The following is a 25769-nucleotide window of genomic DNA, read 5'->3' as shown; positions in this document are numbered from 1 at the left end:
TAGTATGACCAAAGGTCAGGTCATTCCTATCACATGGCACCAATGTATAAACTATTTTAGTTTGGAGTCTAAAGAACAACAAAGCATCGAGATATATATATATATATATATATATATAAATAAAAGTGACAGACTTTGGTTACATGTTTGAAAAGGAGGCTTGACTGATTTGAGGACGCTTCAGCAAAAACACCACCACGAACTGGGGACAGCATGTCCCTGTGATGCACCAGCCAGATGGTCAAACCACAGCGCGGAGAAAAAAGCAAAAGAGAATGTGCGACAAAGCCTACTTTCAACACAAAAGTGGTGTTTGATTCATCAATTGTCGTCTCAGTGACAAATTTAATGGCGAATATGGACTATAAAAAGCGAGCTCTGCTCCTCAAAATAGTCCATGCTGGACTATCTTCAGCACAACAAACATATTTGGAACAGGATTATGTCAACGTCCTCTGTGGTTTGTACTGCAAAAATGCAAACGGCATTCATCAATCGCATAAACACAAACCAGATGTTCTTCTATTGAAGAAATCAATGGCGGAGGCTTTGCACCTCTTGAGCAAAAGAGCAAGATATGTTTCCTCCTCTGCAACAAATGGAAATCAATAAAATAACTACGTCTCAGTCCTGCTGTGATCTCAGGCCAGCACAAATCTCCGCGAAGTGTGTCAGAGTGAGAGACAGACAGCAGGACCCCCCCCCCCCCGCCACCACCACCACTGCCTCCCGCCCCCGAAGTCCCAGGGAAACGTGTGTATGCATGTTTGCGTTTGCGTCTTCCTCCTTCACTTCCCACTTTATCCCACTTCACCCCACCCACCCGCTTCTTCCTTGTTCTGCTGCCTCTCGCCTCTCTTGAGCTTTCAGTGCCATGTCTCTTACTCTCTCACGGCATTCTATTCCCCATTTGATCAAATTCGTGCAAAGACACGCAGGGCTATTTTTAGGAGAGTGGTGCTTTTTTATCAGCCTGCGCCTATTTGTGGCGCTCACAATCACACAGAGGGCTTCCTGGCTGCTGACGTTAGCAGTGCAGCGCTGCAGAGAGAAGTGGGGAGGAGCGAAAGAACTAAAAAAAAATGGGGGAAAGACACCAAATGGAAAAAAGAAAAGGGGAAGAGAATAAAAGAAGAGTTTGCTTGATGGCGCAGCACTTAACATGACGCCCACCCTCACGGGGGAGTGAAAAGGTTTATTTCTGTCTAGGAAATGGCAGGCGGGGGAAAGAGCGAGTGCACATAAGGTCTCTACTCTCTATACATGTTTAGCTCCCCTCCCTGCTTTCTCTGATATATTACAAACCCTGCGTGGGGGGGGGGGGACGTTTGGGGGGGATCAGTTAGAAAAAAGAAAGCCCTCAAGAGAGTTTGGATTAGTGGAGAAATGCCAGCCACGTGGCAGGTTGGGTAAACAGATTTCAGCAAACCCAGGACACCCATGACGCCATACATCCTTGGCATTCCCTCACCGGCCACAACATGAGATACAGTAGCAAACTTTAAAAAAACAAAAACAAAAAAAAAAACAAAGACATAGACTGAATGCAAGACCTTTATTCACTTTATGTAGGAGACTGCCGATATTTTAACACTGCTTATTACTTTGGCTTTCGTTTGCAGTGGTGTAGAGCTGCAGTGCATCATGCTGACTCACATAAAGGTTACTGAATAACTTATTTCAAGTTAACCGTTACTCAAATACAACTCTTTCAAATCGTGAGCTGTTTATGTCTAGCAATACTGTAGTATTGCTTGCAATACTGTGGTATAATGTATGAATAACAAAGGGGAACTCAAGTTAAAAAAAAAAAAAAAAACTTGCAATATTGTTCAATGTACCACCAGTAGTTTAAACACAATATCCTGATTCCTGGTGCAAATAATATCCTGATTTATATTGAAATTGTGGAATACAAATTACCATTTTTTTTATTTATTTGACCAAAATCTAGACCAATCCTCCCAAAAAGTGTGATTTATAGTCTGAAAAATACGGTTAAGAAAATTCATCCATCTTACGGGGGTTAGATTTTATCCTGCATTATTCTTTACTATCACCTGAAATTGAAGTCAAACTGCCCCCGGTCTCACATTGCAAATGTCACTTGACCAAATCCAGAAAAACGATGATGCGTGTGGTCATACTGTGTTGTGTTTCCTTAAACATGCCAAATATATGTGAAGCAACACTTGCAGTCAAAATTGATTTCGACTGGAGATTTGAATGAAGCTGGTGCTTTTTTGAAATTGTGGTCTATCCTCCACTCGTCTGTGTGCCGCACTTCAAAGCCGGATACAGTTCCAACTGTGAGTGAGTGAACACGCGACAGGCACGCAACACTTGCAAAGTGAATTGAAACACCGAAAATCATCTGTCCATAAGGACGCATTGTTCCATCTTGTATATTTTACATAACACCACATCACTCAACACAAGGAGCATCTTGTGGGTCAGTGCTCTGAGGTGTTTTGACTCATTCGGCTTCATTGGCGGAGTCAAACCAGACAAACCGGAAGATACAAGCTACGGTGTCACCTTTAGGGGCAGGGAGGAAAAAGTCAACACCACTTGATAATGACGGAATTTCCTTTGTGGATTGGGGGAGGTTTCCTAGTTTCGCACTTAGCTTCAAGCTACGGGAGTCAGTCACTCTGCAGGCTCATTCAGTCAATATGTAATGAGAGGACGCACCAGAGCAATTGTTTACACTAGGACCTGTTTGCAGCTACTGCTGCTGAGACAGCTGCGATGTCGGAAAGAATGCTCAAGAGAATGTAAAGATGATGGGAAGGGAGACAACCAGTGCGCTTATATCGCTTATATTTTTAAGACCGCTTGCTTAAGACCACAAAGCTGAGGGGGGTTCACTGCAGCAACGGCAGGGCCGTTCTCGAAGCAATTTAATATTTGACGCTCACAACAACACCAACTGTCGCGTGGGTGTTTCGTGAATGATTCCTCACCTGCACAAGGAAGATGATCAGGAAGTAGAAATTGGCAATTCTTCGGAACTGCTCAAACAAGTTCTTTGGTAAAAAGTTCCACACCGTATACTGTGAGAAGGAAACAAAGACGTTAGTGAGCACATACATGTAAAATTCATTTAACAAGGATTTCATATTTATAAGCATGCGTGTATTCCGTCTGAGAGGAAGAAGAACAGCAAAGGCAACTTCCGACAGATTTGACTTTGGGTAACTACCGGTAGATGTTTTGCGCTGATTAAAACTGGAGATTTATCACCTAGAATTTTGATACCCTTGAATAATGTTAGTGAAACAAATGACATTGGCAAGTCTTTCAGCGGCGTATTTTGTATGTTTAGAAGTGAGAATGACTGCTGCTGGTGTCAGTTGGACAGAAGCACCGCCTTATCGGCTAACAGACAGATCATCCATGCCCTGCTGCTAACTTGGCACTGGACAACTCATGTGCAGGACATGCTAATTACTTCTTGAAATGACGATGTCGGCTATGGTAAGGAGGCCACTTTGAAACAGGTGGAAAATGTACCACAGCAGCCAAGTGGAGACTTTAAAGTATAACAACAAGCACGGCAACATGCTCAACTAAAATTTACAAACATTTGATAATGCCCAGTAGTGGTTTGTAAACATCACCCATTTCTATGCTTGGTATTAGAAATATTGGTCGTCAGAGATGAGCGTAAGCCACATATTGTCGCTCTTGGCCAGAAAAGCGTATACATCCTAATTTTCTTTTCCTATTTTGGCACAAATCGCTTTTTTATTTTTATAAATTATGAGCCAATCTAAAGTAGGCATATTAAAACCGCCCAAACCATTTTTTAAGTTCAGTTTGCACAAGTCTCCCCCAACCTCCCTCCTCCATGAGCGCTACACCAAAATGGCGGCATACAGATGTTTCATTTCAAATGAATTCATTTTGGTGGTATTCAGAGCCAAAAAAGATGAGAATTGTGTGTGCTCATGAATGAAGAGACGAAGTAGTTTATTTATGAGCTGAGCTCATCCATGTATGATTATCATCAGATGGATAGTACTAAATAATACACATAATAATCTCTCCTCTATCCCTCTTGGATATGAATTATGACATCTCAGTCGAGGTGCATCACGTAAGACAAGTTAAAGAAAAATAAACTTGCCTTGTAACTTCATCTTTCATTTAGAATAATGATTAGATCAGTATTTTCCAACCTTTGGAGTCAGGTACCTCTTTTTACATGAGAAAAACCTCATGTTAAACTAACAAACAAAAATATCACCAAAACTCTGCTAACTGAAAGGTACTTAGTGTAAAATGTGGGCTAGCCCATCAACTAAGAAGGTAAGTTTGCAATCGTGTTCGTCACAACAGATTCACACATTAGCAGTAACACTTTTTTTTACTTTTTTTTTAATGTAGTTATGTAGATCAAGTCAAAAAAATTTTCTCATTTTCGGTTTTTGCCAAGCAAGTCTCAAGTCCTAAAATTGTCATCTCAAGTCTGGCTTGCCCCCCCCCCCTCCACACACACATTAGATTGTAGCATCTGTCTCTGCTAATGGAAAACCATTGGCAAGTCGAATTGTGACAAGACAAGTAGGCACACTGAGTTGGAAAAAGGAACTTATATAGCACCAAGGAAAAAAAAAAAACCAACCACCCCCCCCAAAAAAGCCAGACACACACAAATGGGAAGGAATGCTGAGATATATTCTTCAGACACTGACAAAGCAATAAGGTAGTGGTTATGAAGAGAATACATCAGACATGGGGATGGTGTTGAAATGCAACCACAGCAGAATAGTCCATCTCATTTTGCCAGAAAAAAAAGGAGGAAAAGTAATGAGAAAAGAAGACACGGTGGCGAGAAAGGGGACAGGCGGGTGTCGTGGTGGTGGTCTCAGTAGCATGCTGCAACAGCAAGTAAGAGTTGAAAAGTGGCAACGGGACAATATAGACTGTGAAAGCAAAAAGCATGACAGAGTTGCGGCATGAAGGAGCATAAACACTACCGGGGTAATTAAAGTCAGTTTACCCTGACATACGGGCAGACGCAATTGATGGACCCATCCTCACCCGGGTCCTCTGCACCACGATAAATCCAGCTGCCGTCCTACTCTTGGCTTCCCACCCTCCAATAACCAATCATAACCACGCGCTAGGAAGGCAAAATTAGCCAGAAACTGCATCAGAAGCAAGGGGATGAGATTTACAGGAAGGGGCGTGCATTCTATCAGGGCCTAGAAAGATTGAATTGCTCACCCTGCCAGTACATTAATAGACGTGTATGTCACCGCCAAAGCCAGCGCTCCCATGACATACTAATAATCGTCTTTGGCTGAAAGAGATGTGGAGTATCTGGAGAGGTACTGAAATGAAGGTATAAAGAACGATGGGAATGGCGATGCGAAAGGTCAGTTCAATTCCAAGCATTGGAAATATGCTTGAAGCTAAACATATGCTGAGGACCCTCAATTGCAAAACAGGATTCACTGAGCTGCTCGTTCTGGTAACTAAACTGCCGGCGTGATAAGTAGTGGGTCATTGATTGTGATCGGTGATCAATGCCTTTCATTGCCGATCACAAAAAAGAAAAACAAAAAGAAAAAAAAAAATATCACCTGGAGCTCGTACTTTGCCTCCAGCAGCCAACAAGAGACCAGCACACGTGCTTAAAGGGGAAGTCAACCGCAAAACTTTCTTTCCCATAATATGTTCTAGGCAATTGTACGGGTCGAAACACGGCATTCTGATTCATATTGCGTTTGTGGAATATGAGTTAAGCAGCAAAATCCATCCGTTTTTAAGCCATCGCAGGAGGCGGCCACTTTGTCAATTTCTGTCGGTTGAAAATGACCTCACAATTCCTCGGGGCTCAGCTAACAACCGATCATGGTTCGCCTGTTTTATGAAGCTGAAATAAAATGAAATGTCAACAGTGTGTAAACAAAAAACAAATAAAGTAAAAATGTGTTCAGATCTAAAGTTTTAAGGCATTCTAGTTAGTATCTTTATAGTATTTTGTTGAACTAATACAAATAAAACAAAGTTGATTAGCTGCCGGCTATTATTTCAGTGCTTTTACTCATGTTTTAAGTTTTTGCCGTGGGGTCGTTTCCTTTTTTCATCTTCTTTTAAAGTCATAGAAAAAAACTGACCTGTTTTGTCACCTGCTGCTTGTTGTAAGCAATGTTGTTCTTGCAGTCAAATATATCTTCAATCGCTGTCAATCTTTACATCATTCTAAGTACTGTATGCCAATTGAGATCATTTACATCAGTCGATATGGTCATGCTGTACCGCCCCGAAAAAAAAAAAAAAAAGTGTGACCTAATAATCTGTGCTGGGCCAACTTTTTCAGTTGGTCGCACGAGTGTAACAAAAGTTAGGGTAGAGCCTTGATGTTACACCGCAGCCATTAACCACTGATAGTCGCTTATTCATTGAGCAGGTTTGTCACCACAGCATAATAATTTCTGCAAAGAACTGCCAAAAGTAAACGTTAGCTTGCCTGCCTCTCCAATATGAGGCACACTTAAGTTCTGTCCAAAAGTGCACCATTCAAATGAGCATAGTTGGGTGCTTCTTTGTCGTGGATCGAGTTGCCTATGATTTCTCGAAGACCCCGTCCTCCAAGTGCAGTGGATAAAAAAATATGTTAAGGTCGTTGTTTCTCAGCACACATGTCGCAGACATTTCCGCGAGGGTCAAAGTCATTGCATTGCATAGCGTAGAGAGGTTTGCGTCACAAACACTAAGTACATTATGAAGTCCACGCCGCTGGTTATGTTTTTTGCAGTTCCTGCTGTGTTATAATTATGGTGAACAACAGTTTATTCCAACAAGAGCGCAGTAGGGAAGACCCGAGCTGGTTTCTGCGCATTTAAAACAGGCAGCAGGTGTACACCCCAAGTGGCGTCTTACCTTGGACGACACGATTCTGTTGTCACAGAACTTTGGCGGGATGAAAGGCTCGCTAGCAGAACATGGCCGATGACCAACGTAGATAGTCCGACTGTCTACTCTTCTTTCATCGCCTTTAAGCTGTGGGGAGGAGCAGAGGAGTAAGCATGGAGGGAAAATGGAGAGCTTCGAGATGGAGATATCGATGATTAAACTGTGAATACCAATAGAATGTGGCACAAAAATTAAATGTACTACTGGACTACCGTGTGTACTAAGAATTGCATTTTCTATTCTAAAGGCGGGCAAGGTGGCTAGTAGAAGTCCTGCAACGCACCACTTGTGTAAATTGGGAATTGTTGCAGGAAAATAAAGAGTAGGGAAACAGAAGCCGCTTAAGTCTTTGGATTTGAGTGTTGTTTTGTTTTTGAACGTGTAATTTGCTTCGGCGTTTCCCCGAGGCACCATTTTCACTGAGCCTCTTACTCTTGCTTTTACACTTCCCCACTTTCATTTAAGGAGCACGACCTCACATAGTATCTCGCAAGAGACAAGGAAGGAAATGTGACATATTGGTTTTCATTCTTCGGTGAAGGTCGTGCATTGTTCCGTCCTATAGCCATGTTGGTTACCCAGTAACGGCATAACATTATTCCCCTCTTCCAAATGACATTCTCATATCCATCGTTCACCTGAAAGGCTTTCTTTTGCGGTCTTTGTTTGATAAGTGCCTTCGACCGCAAAACAAAAACAAATGAAATAAAAACCTTCGCGTGAGCTATCAGAAAGAACCGAAATATTTTCATGTCATAGCGAGCTCCTATTTTAACCCTTTCACGCACCCTGTAACCCGACAACATGATAAGCTGTCCGCTGTCGTGACCGCTGTCCCTGAAAGGGTTCAGCAAAAACGAGCATATAAAAGGAGTTTTTACATTCAACCATTTCATTAAAATTCACTGCCAGCTGTTTTCAAAGCAGTCTGCCATCTGTTTTTAGAGCACTTGGACTAATCTTTCGTGGCCCATTGAACCTTGTCAAATACAACACATATTCTGTTCAAGTGTGATGCCGAAACTTGTCGTCTAACTTTTTTTTACAGGTATGTAGACGCTTGAATTTCACAGGCAATCTGGGTGACCCTCTTCGACGCCGACCCGTTGAGAAACGGAAGATATTCACCAGTGGCAGTAAATGTTTGGATTCCAGTCGATTAATATAAACATCCACGAAAGTAAATGAGCTAAGCATTCTCCTCTGGTTTTAAAAATGTAGCACTAGGTTCAATAGCCGAAAAGACGCGGTCACAAACCAACCCAGTAACTTACAAAGCTTCTTTTTTTTTTATCCTGGCAACACTGTCCCTGTTAAAATGTGTAAAGCAAGCTGGGCAGCAGCTTTATCTGATATAAAGCTCGACAACATTTGGGTCGAGGAAGACAATTATGATGAACATCTCCTCGTGGCCTCGTGCCAGCGAGAATTAGCGCAACCTCGACGGCGATCTCACAGGAATTTCGGTCTCAAACAAATCCTCGAGTGACTGAATTTCAGATGATGCAACCTTTCGCTCAGCATTACGGGTGAAATCACACATGAAACAAAAGAAAGATCATACTGCTTATATTCATCCTTCAAGACCTTCGCACTACCCGCACCGCAGACAGGAGCCAGAATGTTTGCATAAGGCCTCTCTGTATGCGCAAGCAGCCATGTTCACACCTCGGTGTATGTGTCAACGCTCCCATCTCCATCTTGGATGGCACACATTAATAAGCCCTGGACCACATGGACCCGGCTGGCTGCTGCCAGAGGATCAAGCGGGAGAGAGAAAGACTGCGAGAGAGGACGTACAAAAAATATATATTTAAAAACGAACAACCCACATGGGCAGATGCCACTCCTTTATATTAAAACCATAACTAGCCCCCCCTGTGGGAACACAAAGGACTATTGTCGCACATTTATTAGACTCAGACGGCTGAATCATTCGTCCTTTCTGCGCTCTGAAATACTCACAAACAAAAGTAATGGCTTTGCTGATATACACGGACCGATCTTTTACCTGCAGTCAACTCTGCAGAGGGTGGCTTGCCCTTGAGCCATGCTAATGTCGACTGTAACGAAAGGTTGCCGCGGGCTTTTGATGAAGATTAAACACACAATTGCTGAAAAGCTGCCTAAGCAAGGTCTGACTTTGCTGATGACATTCGCCAAGAAACATTGGGGAGCTTGAAAGCCGGATTTACACGGGAAGTGGCCATGTAACCGCGACTTGCTCGAGGAAGGATGTGCAAAACGCGCGTACCAAGAGCGGCTGGACTCCTTCCAATCTGACATCACATTGGCAAGGGCGCCACCAAAGTAATGTTACTCTCTTGACTGTAACATTGTCTTGAAATGAACATTTGCAACCAGTTATGAGACTTAGCGTGTCGACAGTGGGTGAAATAAATGCTGTCGACTCGCTAATAAGGCAGCAAATACTCATTTTCTGACATTTAAGGACTTTTTTTTTTTTTTTTTTTGCGGTACATTAAATAAAAAAAAATTATGTCAACTGTGCTGTTTGGCTATTTCTCTTCGATACAAGTTGGAGGAGAGAACTACATAGCTATTTTTCATTATTTTTCAGTCTTGGCAAAGGTCTTCTGACTGCTCCTGTCGTAAAATATGATGAGGGTCAACGAATCAAATTAATTTTTGAAGAGTAATGTGATTATAGGTCTTTTAAAATAGCCGACTCGTTGGCACGTATGAAAGGCTGCCGCCTAAGAAATACTCTGCCGATCGCATTCGCCTTGCGATCTGATGTCAAAAAGCTGCGCTCGATGCCAACACAGTTAAGCAAGCACGGCCAAGAGTCAAGCTCTACGATGTCGATACGAAGACATAGCCCGTGTTCCTTGATGAAAGACTTATCAGTGACTAAACCAATTAGATCAATAAGGCATATAACCAGCTCTTAATGGAGCTGAATTAAGGAATGGATGGCGCGTTAGCGAATCGAGTGAGCTTGAAACTTTCCATCAAATTACCTTTAGGTCTAATTACGCACACATCGGGAAGCCTTAGCCAGACTCTGATGACCTGCCACACTCTTGTTTTTATTTGACAATGGCTTTTGTTACAATTGTCATACACTTGGTTGAATGGATGTGATGGCTTGTGAATAAAGAGAGAATCAGGTCCATCGCAATGAATTTGCACGAGAAACATTTCAGCGCCCTTTTGCAGCCTTGCTTTGAAAGCTGATGACATAACTTGACGAAGATTCAGAATATTGGTGTTGGGTCAACTTGCGTAATGTACACCGTTCAACCAACCGCATTACACTGGATCTCTCAAATACTTCTGTTCTTCTGTTATGAAGAAGAGAATGTTTAAACCTGATCGTTAGGTGACAAACAGGAGGACAGTACGGCAAATTGAGTGTGGGAGTTTCATTCATTTCGGATACATCCAGGGAGGATTAAGGCAACCTATTTTGGATGGCGCAAAGTGTCAGCTTGGAAGTGTGTCAGCGCCACCAATGAAAGTAGGCCGACACATTTCAGATGAGTATTTGTCACTTTAACCACACAACAGCCCGCTCTTTCAAAATGCACCACTTTGGGTATTAAATATTTGCCATTAGAGCAGCGTCGCTGAAGGAGTAAAGATGTGCAGTCAGAGTTCCATGAGAACTTCAATGAGCTGAAGGTGACATTGAAACTCATCCTTCAGGTCAGGGGAAAAGTTATTTTCAAATTTTAATGTTAAACTATGAGAAAGACAATGCAGGAAATGAGCTGTGTTGCCTTCTTGGTTGATGTGAGGAGGTTTGGACAGTTGCACAAGGTCACGCATTGCTCACATTTTATTACTACTTTGTGAGTCACCGTGGATGGAAAAAACGATAAATTCCTGCCTGTTTGTGTGTATTGTGCAATTCAAGGCATGAAAGGGAAAAATAGACAAAGGGTGTTGTCACTCATAACAGCTGCGGCTGCTCGACTTAAGCGTGAGCAAGCAAGCGTACGATACTCTCGAGACAATGAGTGTAATTTAGTGTTCAGCGAGTAAAAGTGGGCATGCATAAAGTATCTTGACACTAACAAAACTAAATGTGCATTTGTTAAGCTTGCAGGCGGCAATGCGGGAGAGGCCCCAAAAGCACAGAAAGGTTTCGCCGTAAAAGCTGCGCAGAAAATCCACTGGTGAAATGTATTTCAACACATTTAATGAGGTGTGAGGGCACGGAGGGAAGTGGACAGAGCGACGGGGAAACTAAGCTTGGACTTCTTTATGACCTGCACGTGCACGGCGTGCAGCGCTTTGAACGAGACGGAGAGAACAGCTGATATGCCGCAAACGCCAAGTCTCCGCATTATGACCTTGTACCTGATGCATAAACAAGCTGAATGGATAATCAATTTAGTTGTAACATATGTCGGAGCCACATCAATTTAATTTCCATCATCGGCTATGGGGACTAAAATATTACTGCGTTAAGTCCGTTTCGATGACAAATTTGTGAGGATATTAATGTCGTAAACAGCTGTGAAGCCTTCATCAACAGCATCTAAAGAGTTTCGAATGCAAAAGCAGACGTCTCCATTTTCTGTTGGCTTAGTAAAAAAAAAAAATTCTGGTTTAAAGGCTGAAGGTGATATTTTTTTTTATTTACATTTTTCTAAATTAATAAATCGTGCAATTTGCAGAAGGCTAATTTGGTCTTTAATGCAATTTTAAAACAAAACCAGCTAACTCCAAGAAAATAAAATGTTCACATGACTTAAGATTATACCGAAAAGTTAAATGCTTTGTGAATAAAAATGAATAACGGGTACCAGAAGTACAGTCTTTTGAATTGACCCTCAACTTGAATTTCCCCTTCATCCGAATCCTTTAAACCACACGTGTCAAACTCAAGGCCCGGGGGCGAGATCTGGCCCACCAGGTCAATTTATGTGGCCTGCAAAAGCAAATCACGTGTGTCAACGAGCTAAGATCTGTTCCAAAATGTCAAATTGGTGTGTGTAATAAATAACATTCAGATTTTGCAATAATTTTGTTCCCCTGCTTCCCCTCACTGGAACAATAATTGTACAAACTATTTTAATCTACTTGACTGATTTCAAAAATAATAATCTATTAATGTACTGTGTACGAGTGATCATTTTGTGGTTTCACGATCATAACGGCCCTCCGAGGAAAGACGAAGCTCCAAATTGGCCCGCGACTAAAATGAGTTCGTCACCCCTGCTTTAAACGATAGCCATTTGCATAAACTTTTTGGGGATCCTCAAAGATTGCAACGAGCATCTGCGAAGGCTCTCTCATTGAATCTGCGGACCAGATCACCGTCATCGCTCTCACTATTGGACATGAAATCATCTCTCTTTCCCTTAAACTCTATTTTCTGTTCACTTTCGATGACAATCGAATCAAAGCTAAGAAGCTAAGAGTTAATGGGAAAACACAAACGCAGCACTTCAGATTAGTTATTTTTGATGAGTTCAGCACAAGAGTTGTTTGGTTTTGTGGTGTGAGGAAATGAAACACAAAAAAAAAAAAAAACGTTGCCGTTGTTATCTAAACAGCACTTGGATTTGAACTTCTCTTCTGGTTTCACCTCACTTGCTTTCAAATCGGACACAATTATATCATTCCATCTCGACTAGCTTTGCTCATCCAGAGCTAGAACGACTTCATCTCGTCCCTCCATCTCATAACAGTTTTTCCCTACTTCCAAAGAGCACAAGAAATGAGTTGAGACTTGTCCGAAATCATATTCAAGTGGCTTGAAGTTGCAGCATCTGACCCTACATAATGAAGACAACCAAATGAATAAGATTAATCTTCAAACAATGTTGCTGGCAAGAACTAGGAAAAATATACTCCGCTGTCCATAAGGAGTCCATTTCTGCCCTTTGAATTGCACGGTCGACATTAATGTACCCCCATGAGGATGGTTATTTAACGCCACCGCAAGTGTAGTATAATTCCCGGGGCCCGCAAGGTACAAAAGTGAGGCGTCAAGGGTACAAAAGCATTACCAGGGACAATCGTGCCATTTCTTATCCCGAGTAGTAGTTGTCTTGTGACTCTGCCAGCAGATTACACAACCTAGTGTGATGTGCTCGTTTGACAGTCTTAGGCGAACTGTCACGTTAAATCTTCGTTTTTTTTAAAGTTATTTTAGCTCAAAGAAGTCAGAAGTACTGAACGTCTTTGTCAAACCAGTTATTCTTCGCTGTGCCTTTCCAGTGCAACAAAGAAATTCTTAACATAGGCTAATTTGTCTAATTTCAGCACAAAGATCCCTTGTATAATCATTTAACACTTTCAGATATACGAGAGTTGAAATTAATCACAATAAAAACTTACATTGGTGTGTGTGTTCTTATTTTTGTCACTCCGGTTATGACCGGCAAAAGTCAATTTTTTGGTCTCTTCAAATGTTCTTGTCTCGGCATTAAAAAGTCATTTGACAGTTGAACGGATCAATGCCGGGGGACTATGAAGTCAGTGCAAATTAATGAACACACTCTCCCGCTTAAATAAGCCACATTAATGTAAATCGAGACTGTGACAGAATGCCAATGCCACTACCCTGCAGTGAGAAAGGATTTACCTCCATCCTCCACCCCCACCCCGCCCCCAACGCCATACTTGCAATGGCAGAGCATGATGAGCCCATATCAAAAGCTACTGTGCTCTTTGCACACACTGCCGACCCGAGTGACAACTTCAATTTGAGGCCTGATCCGATGGAGCTGTCGTTGATGGGTAAAGGACTCATTGTTCTGTGAGAATCCCCGCAGCTGTACAAGACACTAAGTGTTCTGTACCATGGGCTGGTACTGGCCTACATCGCACCAAGTCCCTCGATGATGAAGGGGGAGGGGCGGGGGGGGTTTTTGGGGGGGGGGACAAGATCTTGTGTTGCGAGCTGCTTCCTCAATGTGTTCTTCGAAGCTTCGCTAAAGACGCCGGGCTTGCGTTGCGCTACAACTACTTGAGCAGTTTACCTGTTGTGTGGGAATGCAACTGTGGAAATATCATCACGGTTTGTGACAACACAGCAGCTAGCAATCCTGTTCTATTACAGTGGACCCTGAGTAATTATGGGGAGTGGTCACCATGTCCTACTGACCGCCTACTGATCGTGGGGTTAGTTGGCTCATTGTTTTATTTATTGCATTGCTCATGGCTAAAGACCTTGTGAAGATGACATTTGTGATTTTTTTTTAAAACCAATGCCATCGTCATAAATTTCCTACAATCATTTTAAGGCTGAGCGTTATTTCAAGGGTACTGATTAATGTGCAGCGCTACCAGTTTGATACACACTCCTGAAATAACACATTTGCTCAAATTATCTTTAATAATGGTATGAATAGGGCCCGACTGATTTATTCGGCCTGTATGAGCTATTTGAAAATAGTCAAAAACCTACAAAAAATCCGCCTGATTTATTTATTTTTTTTACAACATAAGAAAAAGACATCCAAACAGACGCCACAAAACAAATAGGCACCCAAAAAACATTGGCCAATTTTTGCCCTTTTTCCTCTTTGTTGTAAAGATAAACAAATATGAGGAACAGCAACAGTCAAATTATTATTTTTATATTGTATGTATGTGTGTGTGTGTGTGTGTGTGTGTGTGTATATATATATATATATATATATATATATATTTTTTTTTTTTATATTATAATAATATTCTACCTGGAATTTACATCTTTACTATTATTAAGGTCACAAAAAAAATTCTTTTATTCATTAAATATATTTGAATTAATTGGACAATTAATCCTCATAATTTTATTTTGCCAAATAGAATTGCCACAGCCGAAAAAAAAAAATGTTTTAAATCCATTAGTTGGGCCCTAGTTTTTATTATGTTCCATAACTTCAAATGGGAAAATCAGTTTTAAAGCATCACAAATCTCAAGTCCATCTGCATCCTGAAATGTTTCACTCCTTGGTTTGAGTGTAAGTGGTGGTTTGTCTGACGTTAGCCCCTGCGAATGGGTGGCAACCAGTCCAGGGTATGCACCTTGCCTCTAACGGACAAAATCATGAAACTATCGCTATGTGTTTTCGAAAGTGATGATAGTCCAAAGTGTAAGCCACAAGAAAATTCTGCTATGCTGAAACAGGCCCCTGTTGACTTCCTCTGACGAAAGGCACGCTGTTACCGAAATAGAAATGTACACTAAATAGCCGACTAGAACAAGCTAAGGAATGATTTAGTTGTGTCTTCAACTGGAAGATGGTTTTCAATTCACTGGGCAAGTTATCTTTTAACTACCGGTTAGTTTATTTTAAAGTGTCCATTTCCGTGGGCTTGAGGCCTGGTCAGCAGATTATTATGACTTCTCCTGTGTCTCCTTCATCTTTCTATTTGCCAGAGGAATTAAAAGAGGAACTGACAAAGGTGAAAAATGTTCTGGGTTCTCGAGGAGAAAAAAAAATATCTCCAGTTTGCGCAAAAAGTAAGGAGACTTTCAGCTGCAGTCTAGTCACACTTTAATCTATAATTAAAGAGAATTTAAAGGAGCGTGGCCATAAATTGAGTTTGGTTTTTCTAACCGAGTCCCTACGCTCTCTGGACTATTTCTGTACGCGAGAAATCGCCATGTTTGGCTACAAAAGAGGAAGGTTCCTGAACCAGCTATTTTTGCCTTCTAGTGTGTGAATTCGAACATGAATTCTTAAAAAAAAAAGGCCCATTAGGCATTTTTTTTTTTAAGTGTTGAAAAAAAAAAACAATAGTGTCTATCTCCCACAATATTTAGTACATCATCATTAATAAGAATGCAGCCGGCTCCACATTCTGTCATTGCTCCTCTATAAATCATTTTAAAATGAGCTCAAGTTCAATAACCACACATGAATTATTATTATTATGTATTTATTTTTTTAGCTAGTTCCCCCGAACAATGAACTGTGACTACCTTAAAATGGCATGGTGCTTGACTGAAAAACACTGCCTGCCTGGTTGTGAGTTCACGGTGGAGATAATCATTGTTGGCTGTTGCCCAACGGGGGGTGTTGACTATCCATGAGCTTTGCGTGTAGGAGGGGGCACGCTCTTGTGCCTCCCACGCGTTCGTTAAATCCTCATCCTTTTCTGTTCCACCTCTCTTCGCACCGGGCACACAATCATTTCAGGTGACGAATAAAAAAACAAAATGAAAAGTTGGGTATGATAAAAAAAGAAAACAGCAAGCACATATATATACGCAAAGCATTTCTGTATTCACGTCACTCAGAAAATCTCCGGAGGAACCTTTATGCATATATGGATGATGAGGATGCATTTGGAGTGCCACACACAAGCCTGGCGAGGCGAGGCGGGTCAGGCGGGAGGAACCATGTGCAAGATAATTCAAAATAAATGAAGAAAGCTGAATTATTCAGATGTACAAACTGAGAATTCAACCTCCCTTTTGAACAGAAATGGATGAGTGCAAAAAAAAAAAAAAAAGAAAAAAACCTGTCCATCAAGTGAGACAAAGATCCACCCACTACTGGTTACACTCAAGGTTCTGAGTTAATTCAAGGCTGTGCCTCACTTTATTTCATCACTGCACAATCAGTCAGTCACTGCGCCTGTCATTACATTTTCCTCCCGTTTGGCGCAGACGTGCTCGGTAGCCTACTGTTAGCAAAGTGAGAGGTAGGAAGGGAAACAAACGAGCAATTTTTGCAGGTCGGCTAGCCGGCTAGCTTCCATTGCGAGACTAACGGCGGCTAACCTGAGCAGCGAGAATCAATATGCATTTCGTCGCTCCGAATCAAAAAGGGACTAATAAATCACACGGCTCTTCCGCGCAATGTGTGTGTGCGGCCTTCAAACACACTCTAGTGAAGTGCTCAGCAAAGAGACAGAACTCTGTTCAAGGACTACTGTCTCTTATCCGTCAAAGTATTCACAACGCGGTTCCAACAGGTACGACTAGCTCTCCACAAGAAAATGAAATTGTCACAGAATAGACAGCAGCTTAGAAGAAAAGCACTTTTAAGCAGGTGTTTCTTAAATTGGTATGTATTCAGTTAACTTGCCGCGCACACTTTGGATTCATTGGTCTCTGCCCGTTGATTCATTTATCCAATCACATTCATGAGTCATTCGACCAATCACATTCAAATACCTTCAAGGCCTTGCAGCCTGTCGGAACTGTAAAACTTACTCGCTACAGTATAACAGTAGTATATAAATTACGCCTGCGACTTACGATTCCGGCTAGCATCTATAACTTTGAACGTGTTTGGCTTTAAAAGGCAGGGCCTGGGCTGGTGAGTGATGTGGGAGTCAGCGAGTTGGCCGTTAAGAGCTCAGGTTAGCGGCTAGCTGTGAAAACCAGCTGACCATTAGCCAGTCTGCGACTTGAGTGCCTGCGTGTCAGTTGTGCCTGTGCAGTTCACGTGCTTATTTTGTTCGGCAAAGCGATTAAAAGAATGCCGTCCATCTTTGACTACCTGTTTGGGGATTACAATATGTTCTAACCAGTGGTGGTAGGCTACATCAAATTATGACAACGTGTTGGCAATCAGGCGTGTAACTGTGACAGACAATTCGACACCGGTCATGGTCACCACAGTGATTCAACTAGTTCGTGGTTTGAAGAGGAACATGACTTCAGATATGGGGAGTTGAGAATTCCCCATGAATTGAACATTTGAGATCAGTCAGCCTCTTCTGTCTCTTTAAGATATTTTCTTAAATAACAGCAGATCGAGGAAATGTCTGCAAATGCCCGATCCCGACTAAAACTTTATAAGAACCCGGAATGGATTCACTTCTATGATTTGATATGAAAAATAAAACCTCCCGAAACAGATTGCGTTTGACCTTGGATGCTCCACCGTGGTGCACAGTTTTTCGTATGATCTGCAATGAGCCACTATCGCCTTTCTGCCAGGCTCCACCTCTCCGAGAACAGAGCGCTGCCTTCAAGGGCTTGAACCAACATCAAAGGCGACTGTGGAATTTTGCATTCCTGTCAGAGCATTACAACCTCTGGAGCTGCCCTCCCCATCCCCCTCACCACCACCTCCCACCCGGACTGCCTGGCGAAGGAAAAAAAAAAATCTCAACACCATCTTAAATGTTTCTCAAGAAAATAAACACACACACATGGAGTGAGAGTCAAGTGAAATCAATGTGCCTCCTCTGATGCTTGTGGTAGAAGCACTTACGAGCCGACCTCATCCCCCCCCCCCCCGCCCCCCCACCACGCTCACCCTTTCTTCTTCCCGTGGGTAAGCACAGGATGGTGTGATTTAGAAGCCCGAGATAACAGCGCTGTGTGCATCCATGTCTGAGGTCTCCGCACAAAATATTATTTACAGCCCACGGCGAGGGGAAAGTACAGCGGCAATCGTCTCCTGCAAGGAGCGCTTTCAGCTGACCTGGCAAGACTCGAGAGAGGCCAGGCGGCGGGTCACACACACCATCATTATGATATCGCCTAGTCTTGTCTGCAGACGCCGGACGATTCAGCACGCTGGTGCCAACAAGTTACTGGTGCAGGAGATAAAGAGGCAGCTTAGCTTAACAATCAGCACTCTCATCACTGATGACAAGGAGGGGAAATGCAATCAAAGCTATGGTTAGCGATACTATAAAATATACAAATTACAAATATCCGAATTACAAATTTGCTTACTGCGGCAGCGTGATGATCTACAGGTTGCCTGCTGCAGCGCCGCAAACAAGTGTTAACTGTCAGGAAGCGAGAGTCGGGACTTTTTAAAACAGGTGCAATGTGTGTTTTGAGTCACACACTTAAGTGGCAAAGAATCCTGTCTCAAGTGCTTAAGGCTTTATAGTTCATGAAATCATAAAGTGAACGGCTGGATATCAAAGTGTAAACATCAGAATTATTCTGGTTACGCACACTCCATTCCAAAATCTTGCTTCCATTTCCTCACATTTGGACACTTTTTTCAAAATTATTATTCTAAATTAAATTCATTCATTCCAGGGTGAAACTGTGACAAAAATAAAACCTTCATTTAACGCTACACACAACAAAGCGTGTGATGCCATCGTGAGCAGGGGCGGAGCTACAGGCTGCCCAGGCTTATAAAGTAAAATAAGTAAATACATGTTTTCTCAAATTTTCTCAAATTTTTGGAAACTAGTATTTTTTGTGAAACCGCTTCACGTTTTACTACTGATTACCAAAGAACAGAAAAATCTGGAAATAAAATTTTTCTTTGTGAAAGAAGAGCATCTTGAGTTTCTTTTGGTAGCTTTAGCGTTCATATTGCCGCAGAAAAAAATATTCTGTGGCTCCTGAAAGATCAGTCAAAATGCTCCAAAATGGCTGGCAAATGGCAAACTCTGCTGTAGGAACGATGAGATTACGTAGATTAAAAAAAAAAAAAGAAAAAACACGACAAACCGCGCCTTGCACCTGACATCATGTCAAATGACTGCAATTATAACTCTGAAGTTCTATGCGCCGTCATCTTAATGTTATCTGATATCAAGCAATCTAGGTGTCACATAAAGTGAGTCTAGGTGTCATATAAGGTGTCGTTTCAATGTCATACGAGGTGTTGTTATGCTAAATTAAAGCGTAAGTTTCTGCCGATAGAACAACGGCCAGGGTGACTTCATTGCTGCTTGTGCGTGCAACCGTCTTGGCTGAGTGATACTCCTCCCGATTGCCATTTTCTTTATTATATAATCACGTATTTCATTGCCACGCAGCCACGTGAAGAATCAGTCTTCTCAAGACTTCAAAGGTAGGCTGCAAAAGCTAATAAGATTGTCAAAAGAGGTATTAATTCAACAATGTGCTGACTGCGGTTGCAGTTTGCAGTGGCGTACGCAGGCACTGCGTTAGAGAGCTGTTTGCGCAAATACATCAATTAGAAAATGGCACTGCAAGCAATGCAATGTAGCGGCACACTTGCGCAAACTGTAAAACATATCGTTAAATCAACAGATGTAGTTTCTTAGTTTTATTATTACATGTTGGGAGGACAACTGAAGGAATCCCTGCCATGCTATGATGTGTTCCGATCACATCCGATCCGATTTTAAGTAGCTGCTGATGTGTAGTCCCAATCCAATACCCCCGCAATGCAATGAAAGAGAAAATGGAGACGACATTCAAATTGTCTCCGATATCTTTTTTTTTTTTTTAATAAATGTATCCCAAGATAGGGTCGCTGATGATTTAGTTAGTGGTACACTCGCCTGACTTGTGTGTGGGCAGCGTGGGATCAGTTCCCACTCAGTGACGGTGTGGATGTGGGTGTGAATGGTTGGATGTCTCGATATGTGCCCTGCAACTGACTGACGACCAATTCGGGTTGTAGTCTGCCTTCTGCCCCAAGTCAGCTGAGATAGGCTCCAGCAACCCTGTTCAGGATAAGCTGTGTTGAAAATGGATGGATGGACGAATATCCCAAGATGATACTGTCCGTGTAAATGGCTGTAAATAAACAGTGGTTCCAGCACGGCAGCGACTCTCATGAGGACAAGCGGTTCAGATAATGGATGGATAAAATCAAGTAAAGAACTAAAATATATATTGTTCATGACTTCAGAAATTCAGAAAATGTAAGAAGACTATCTCTTTCAGCCAATACTGATCAGCAGATTGGCCTCGATTTCCGATCATGTCGATTTAATGCTCACTAGCGGTATAATTTAATGAGATCTTATGCCAACGCTGTAAAGATTCTAAAATATTATAAAAAAATTAAAAATAAAAAAATAAAAACACAAAATGTGTCTCTTTTTTTTCAAACATTTTCCTACAGAGCTGAATTTTACTACCTTATACTGAGGGATGCTTCTAATATCGTTACCCTCTCTTGCATATTATATAAACTTATTACGAACCACTGCAGTTCTGCATCATCGCAAACTACAATGTGACATCAGGCCTAACTGTAAACGCTTTTAAATCCAGTTTTAAAAGTATGCTTTTTTTTCTCAGCACCTACGATTAAGGTCTATTAAAGCAATTCTAAGATCAAGTTATCCAAAATCTTGTTCCTGCGCTGTATGACCTTTTGTGAATGAAATCAAGCTGCCTTGACTTGCAAGCACCAAATTACACACCTCTGTTACAGACACACACACACAAAAAACCCCGAAGGAAATGTACATTTTAGAATGTGCCAAAATTCCTATTGAGAAACCACAAAGGTCTTATGTGCTTTACTTAAAAGGATCAAAACTTAAGCTTTTGCTTCCCAGTCACACAGTTCTATATTTGTGAAGCATGTCAACACTGTACCAACAATTTTATAACTTCAGTCTAAGTTGGCGAGAGAGCTGAAGGAATCCCTGCGTGTGTATGACCTTAGGTGCGAAAGGGGGGAGTAAAGAGAGAGAGGTCAACCAACTTGCAATGTCTTCTGGCTTCCTGACTCGCGTGAACTTGCCTTTAGCAGTTGAGCCCCTCCGCCAACGGGGCTCAATTACGGGCCGAGTGAGGCCAACAGCTGTGGGCAAACAAATTATTCCGAGCTCGCAAGCCAGTACTTAATAAAGGTAGCTTGGGTCCAAACCAAGCGGAGTGTCATAAGATAACCCCGTGTGTGTGTGTGTGTGTGTGTGTGTGTGTGTGTGTGTGTGTGTGTGTGTGTGTGTGTGTGAGCGCGCCATGAGTGCGTGGGCGTGAGTGTGAGTGTGTGTGTGTCTGACAGTCTCACGCTGGCTGATACATACCAGTCGGTTGAGGCTTCTTCGTAGCATCTTGATTCCCACAACTCTCCAGGCGGCTTTGGTTCCACAAATCCGCCTCCCCCCCGGCCGCCCCCACGAGCAACTTTACATGTAAATGTTAGTGAAGCTAGCTCCTCCTCGGCTATCTATCTTCTACTCTACGGACGTTAGTTGGGAAAGCTGCGGCGGCGACGCTACATCCTCTCGGTTCGCCTTGTGGTCGTAGACTCTGTCGCCTCGTCACCATTCGCATCCTGTGCCGCCCAAGAGGCTCGGGGTCTCGGTTCGCCCGTCGCGCTTCTTCCCTTCGAGGCTCCGGGCTGGAGCCGACTCGGGCATCTCGCTCGCTGGTTAACTGGCAGCTGGCTGGCTCGGGCGCCCTGTTGCTGCAGCGAGGAGCCGGGTTGGCTTGCGTCTTCGCCTGCTTCTTCACAGCGATACCGGAAAATGCCGCTTAAAAGGTTGAACTTGGGACTGCCGGCAAAACCGGGCCAGTGGCGTCACCTCGCTGGTGAAGAAGTCCCAGTGAGTGTAGTGAGTGAGTGGTGGCGTCTTCTTCCAGTAAAAAGGATAACTCGCCCCTCCCGACTGAAGGTGCGGCAACTTTGGCCCCTGGTGCACTATGGGTAATGTGGTTCTGAAGACTACAATACCCGCTTCCGCAATTCCCTTCAAGTACGTGTTTTGAACGTGAGGTGTGACGTCAGGTGGTATGGCGCCACGACACGAGTGTGCATCACTAACGTCAAACCTTTCATGGCTTTACATCAAAGAACTACGGGCTACTAGTACTAAAATAATTTAAAAAAATATTTCTTTTCATGTACACTCCTCACAAAAGGTTTAGGGTGTTTGGCTTTTGGGTGAAATTTCAGGACAAGCCTAAAATGTTTTCAAACCTTTACCGGCGACCTTAATGAGACCTCTCAGCTTTTGAATGCACATGTCCAACTGTTAAATGCTTCAGTACTTTTTGCAAAAGTTGCTGTTCTTTAACGAGGAACTTAACGGCAAAATTCACAACAGGTGTTTGATCCTTGAATCGACCAATAAATGTTCTGGTTCAATTGGAGCTGGTGTTTAAACAGTTGTCCTCATCAAGTAAAAAAATAAACAGACGCTTTTACAGTTAAGTCAGGAATTCCGTTTGATGCCCTCGGCAAATCGCATTCTTATCCCCACAAGGAAAAGCAACAGATGTGCTCATTTCTTTATTCTCTCCATTATGGCCTTGACGAATAAAGATAAGTCGTCCTTTGCAGCCACTCTGTGGAATATGTAGGCAATTACCAATCTTTTTGGGGTGGCCTTCAATTACTGTACTCAGATTTTTGCAATTTAAGGCAGGAATCGATCCTGAGCCGGCATAGCCTGGGTTCACTGTATCTTAAATTCATTTTATGTCTGCTGGTGCTAAATTTCAGCATACTAACACAAAATGTGAAACTCGGACGAGGCCTGTTATCTGCTTTGCTATACATCAAGCAGAGAGTTGGCTGAAACTCTGCAAGGTAAAATGAACTCTCACATGGACAAATGTGCTGCACAGCATCAGAGCCAGACCGTAGTCGCAGCTCAAGAATCCTCCGACAGGTTAATGCCTCAAAAAAAAAAAAAAAAAAAAAAAAAAACCCACAGATACCAACATCCAAGATTGGCTCTGAACGTAAAGAGTGAAAAGAAGAGGAATTACTAGCACTACCTACTCTTATAGTCTCAATGAAAATGCATGTGATGATTGCATAACATTGATAGTCAATGTTGAATGGTAATACAGTAGTGCACTTTGGGTCTGAAAAGTCGGAGTCGATCTTGTCCTCGATAACCGTCCTATTTATTTACTTTATCGGGACAGTCCACATGAATCAACACAAGAATAAACGGTGTAAATGCGCCGGACTTAGCATAAATGCTAGTTTTCAGTCCTCATAGTTGACTCGAGCGGCGATTTGCATGTGCCAACTGATTTGCAAGTGGCATTAGGTGACCGCACCTGACGACTCTGCTTGCTTGTCAACAGGGATTTAAAACACACAATCATGTAAAGAAGTATGATATATTAGGTAGAGCCGCAAACATTTTCTTTGCTGTTTAAATCATCCAGCCATCCATTTTCTACAGTGCTTATCCCCCAATAGAGTCGTGTGTAAAAACGGGAGCCTGCACTGAATACTGTACTGCATGTACTGCTTATCATGTATATTTTCTGAGCTGTTTTCACTTACATCGTTAAGTTGGGCTTCAGTACCAGGTTATGTTCAGTATTATTTCATGATTGTGAAGCTAATTTTCACCAAAACAAAACTTCAAACATGACACCTGACAATCACAATCGCAGCGTCTTTTCTGAACAATCAATGCAACTCAATTTCGTCTCTCCGTTTATTTTAGTCAGCGTACAAATTCACGCAGTCAATCAAAATAAACTATCACGTCAACGTGAGAAAGAACTACTCTGCACTCAAAACAGATGCAGTGCGGTCTTAAAACTTGGGCTCTATTACCACCTAGTGTCCTGAAAGAAGAAACGCTGACATTTAGCTGGTTATTTGAATAATGTATTCAGTGTGGACACCGGGCAACAGTACACGTATCCATTTTCCAGCATGCATTATACATATACTGAATACTACTACTACTACTAATAACAATATTAATAATAAGTAGTAGTAGTAGTAGTTAGTACAGTTTAAACGAGTGAGACTATTTGCACAGAGCTTATTCACACTCCCATAAAAACGGTCCTCGATTTACGACGTTCTTGCAAACCTAATTCATAATTATTCAAAAAACGCGTCACTTCAAAACCGGGTATGTCTTTACAGTTTGTAAACTGCAGTCTGAAGACTGTGCAACAGATTGATGCAATTCAAAGTTATTACACGAGGGGGCGGTCTAGTGACACGAATGACGCATTGCGTCAACCTGCTTCATGGAGGAGAAACCATCCGCAGGCAAGTAAGGCTGTACACTAGAGACGTCTATTAACTTTTTCTGAAATGCATTTAAGAGCACAAAATGTTACTTTTCAAACATAATATTTTTATGGTTGGCCAAGGGTGGCGGTATGAATTGTGGGATAGCATCAACACAATGTCAAATATACTAAGGGTGTGAGTGATTTCAAACTTTATGAATATTAAACTGTGTGCTATTATCACTTGCCTTGTACCAACCTGTTTGGTTGTCAGAGTTGTTCAGAAACGCAGATAATAAATACAATTCAAAACTGAAAAAAACGAACCAAACATGTAGGCAATTGAAAGGCACATATAGACAAACAAACATTCACACTCACGTCATCACTTGAGGACAATTTAAAGCAATGATAGGCCTATTTTAGGGCGGCTTGTGCCGCCCAAAAATGTTCCGAAGCCCCCCGCCCCACCCAAAATAATTTACTCACAATATTTATTAATTTAGATTATGATAAAAAGTTCAATAAAAAGTGGCTAGAACGACTCATCATTATTCACTTAAATATAATCATAAAATAAGCAAAATTATCCTGTCGGATATAATTTAAGACAACTTGTTTATATTACTTTTATTGTTTGATTTAAACCTCATGAAGCAATGTTTTACTTGAACCATCTAGGCACATATGCGCCAACATGTATGCTTTGTGACTTCAAAAGTACTTCAGAGCAGTGTGCTGTGAGCCAAAGACATCCCATTAGCCTCCATGCACTGAGTCACAAGTGAGTAAGAAACCGATTTGCCAACCTTAAAAAACAGACAGCATTCTTTGATGTCTCCACCCACCGAGTAGCTTGCAATTGCAGCTGTTAATTCGATTTTCATTACATTACCCCTCAAAGGGAAACTCCTCTCTTTCAATCTTGAGGCGACATAATGCCTTGCAGCACCCTCAAAGTGAGGGAAGAGGCAGAATTAAAAAAAAAAAAACACTTCTCAGACGATTCAAGCATTCAAGGGCATTAACAGATTTGTTCTTGAATTGCCTTCAACACCTTACATTTTTCACAAGTAGTTTATTGATACATTTGTGTAAGGAGTCAAAGGCTATGTTCACACTGCAGCTCAATTCCGATTTATGGCTTTATGCGACACGTATCTGATTATTTCATGTAGTGTGAACAGTATAATTCTGATTTTTTTTTCTCCAAATTTGACCAGGGCCTCTTTCGTATATGGTTATAAATCGGATATGTATGCGATGGGTCTGCAGTAAGAAT

The 25769-nt window shown here is 42.0% G+C and overlaps 1 protein-coding gene across 4 annotated transcripts in view; it reads right to left on the bottom strand.

Moving 5' to 3' along the window:
• Nucleotides 1-25769, bottom strand: part of atp11c (ATPase phospholipid transporting 11C (ATP11C blood group)) — a 98934-nt gene that overhangs the window by 34673 nt on the left and 38492 nt on the right. For 3 of the 4 annotated variants that reach the window (XM_019863305.1, XM_019863306.1, XM_019863307.1), the window contains exons 5-6: nt 6898-7017; nt 2967-3056 (exon numbers count right to left, since the gene is read on the bottom strand). In XM_019863305.1, coding sequence (XP_019718864.1) covers nt 2967-3056; nt 6898-7017 — 210 coding nt within the window. Of the gene's footprint in view, nt 1-2966; nt 3057-6897; nt 7018-21573; nt 22152-25769 lie in introns of those variants that run through there. The other variant, XM_019863308.1, reaches the window with a different exon arrangement.

Source organism: Hippocampus comes, unplaced genomic scaffold, assembly GCF_001891065.2.
Source record: "Hippocampus comes isolate QL1 unplaced genomic scaffold, H_comes_QL1_v1.1 scaffold381, whole genome shotgun sequence".
Lineage (NCBI taxonomy): Eukaryota > Metazoa > Chordata > Actinopteri > Syngnathiformes > Syngnathidae > Hippocampus > Hippocampus comes.
This window is presented reverse-complemented; position numbering and strand designations above follow the sequence as displayed.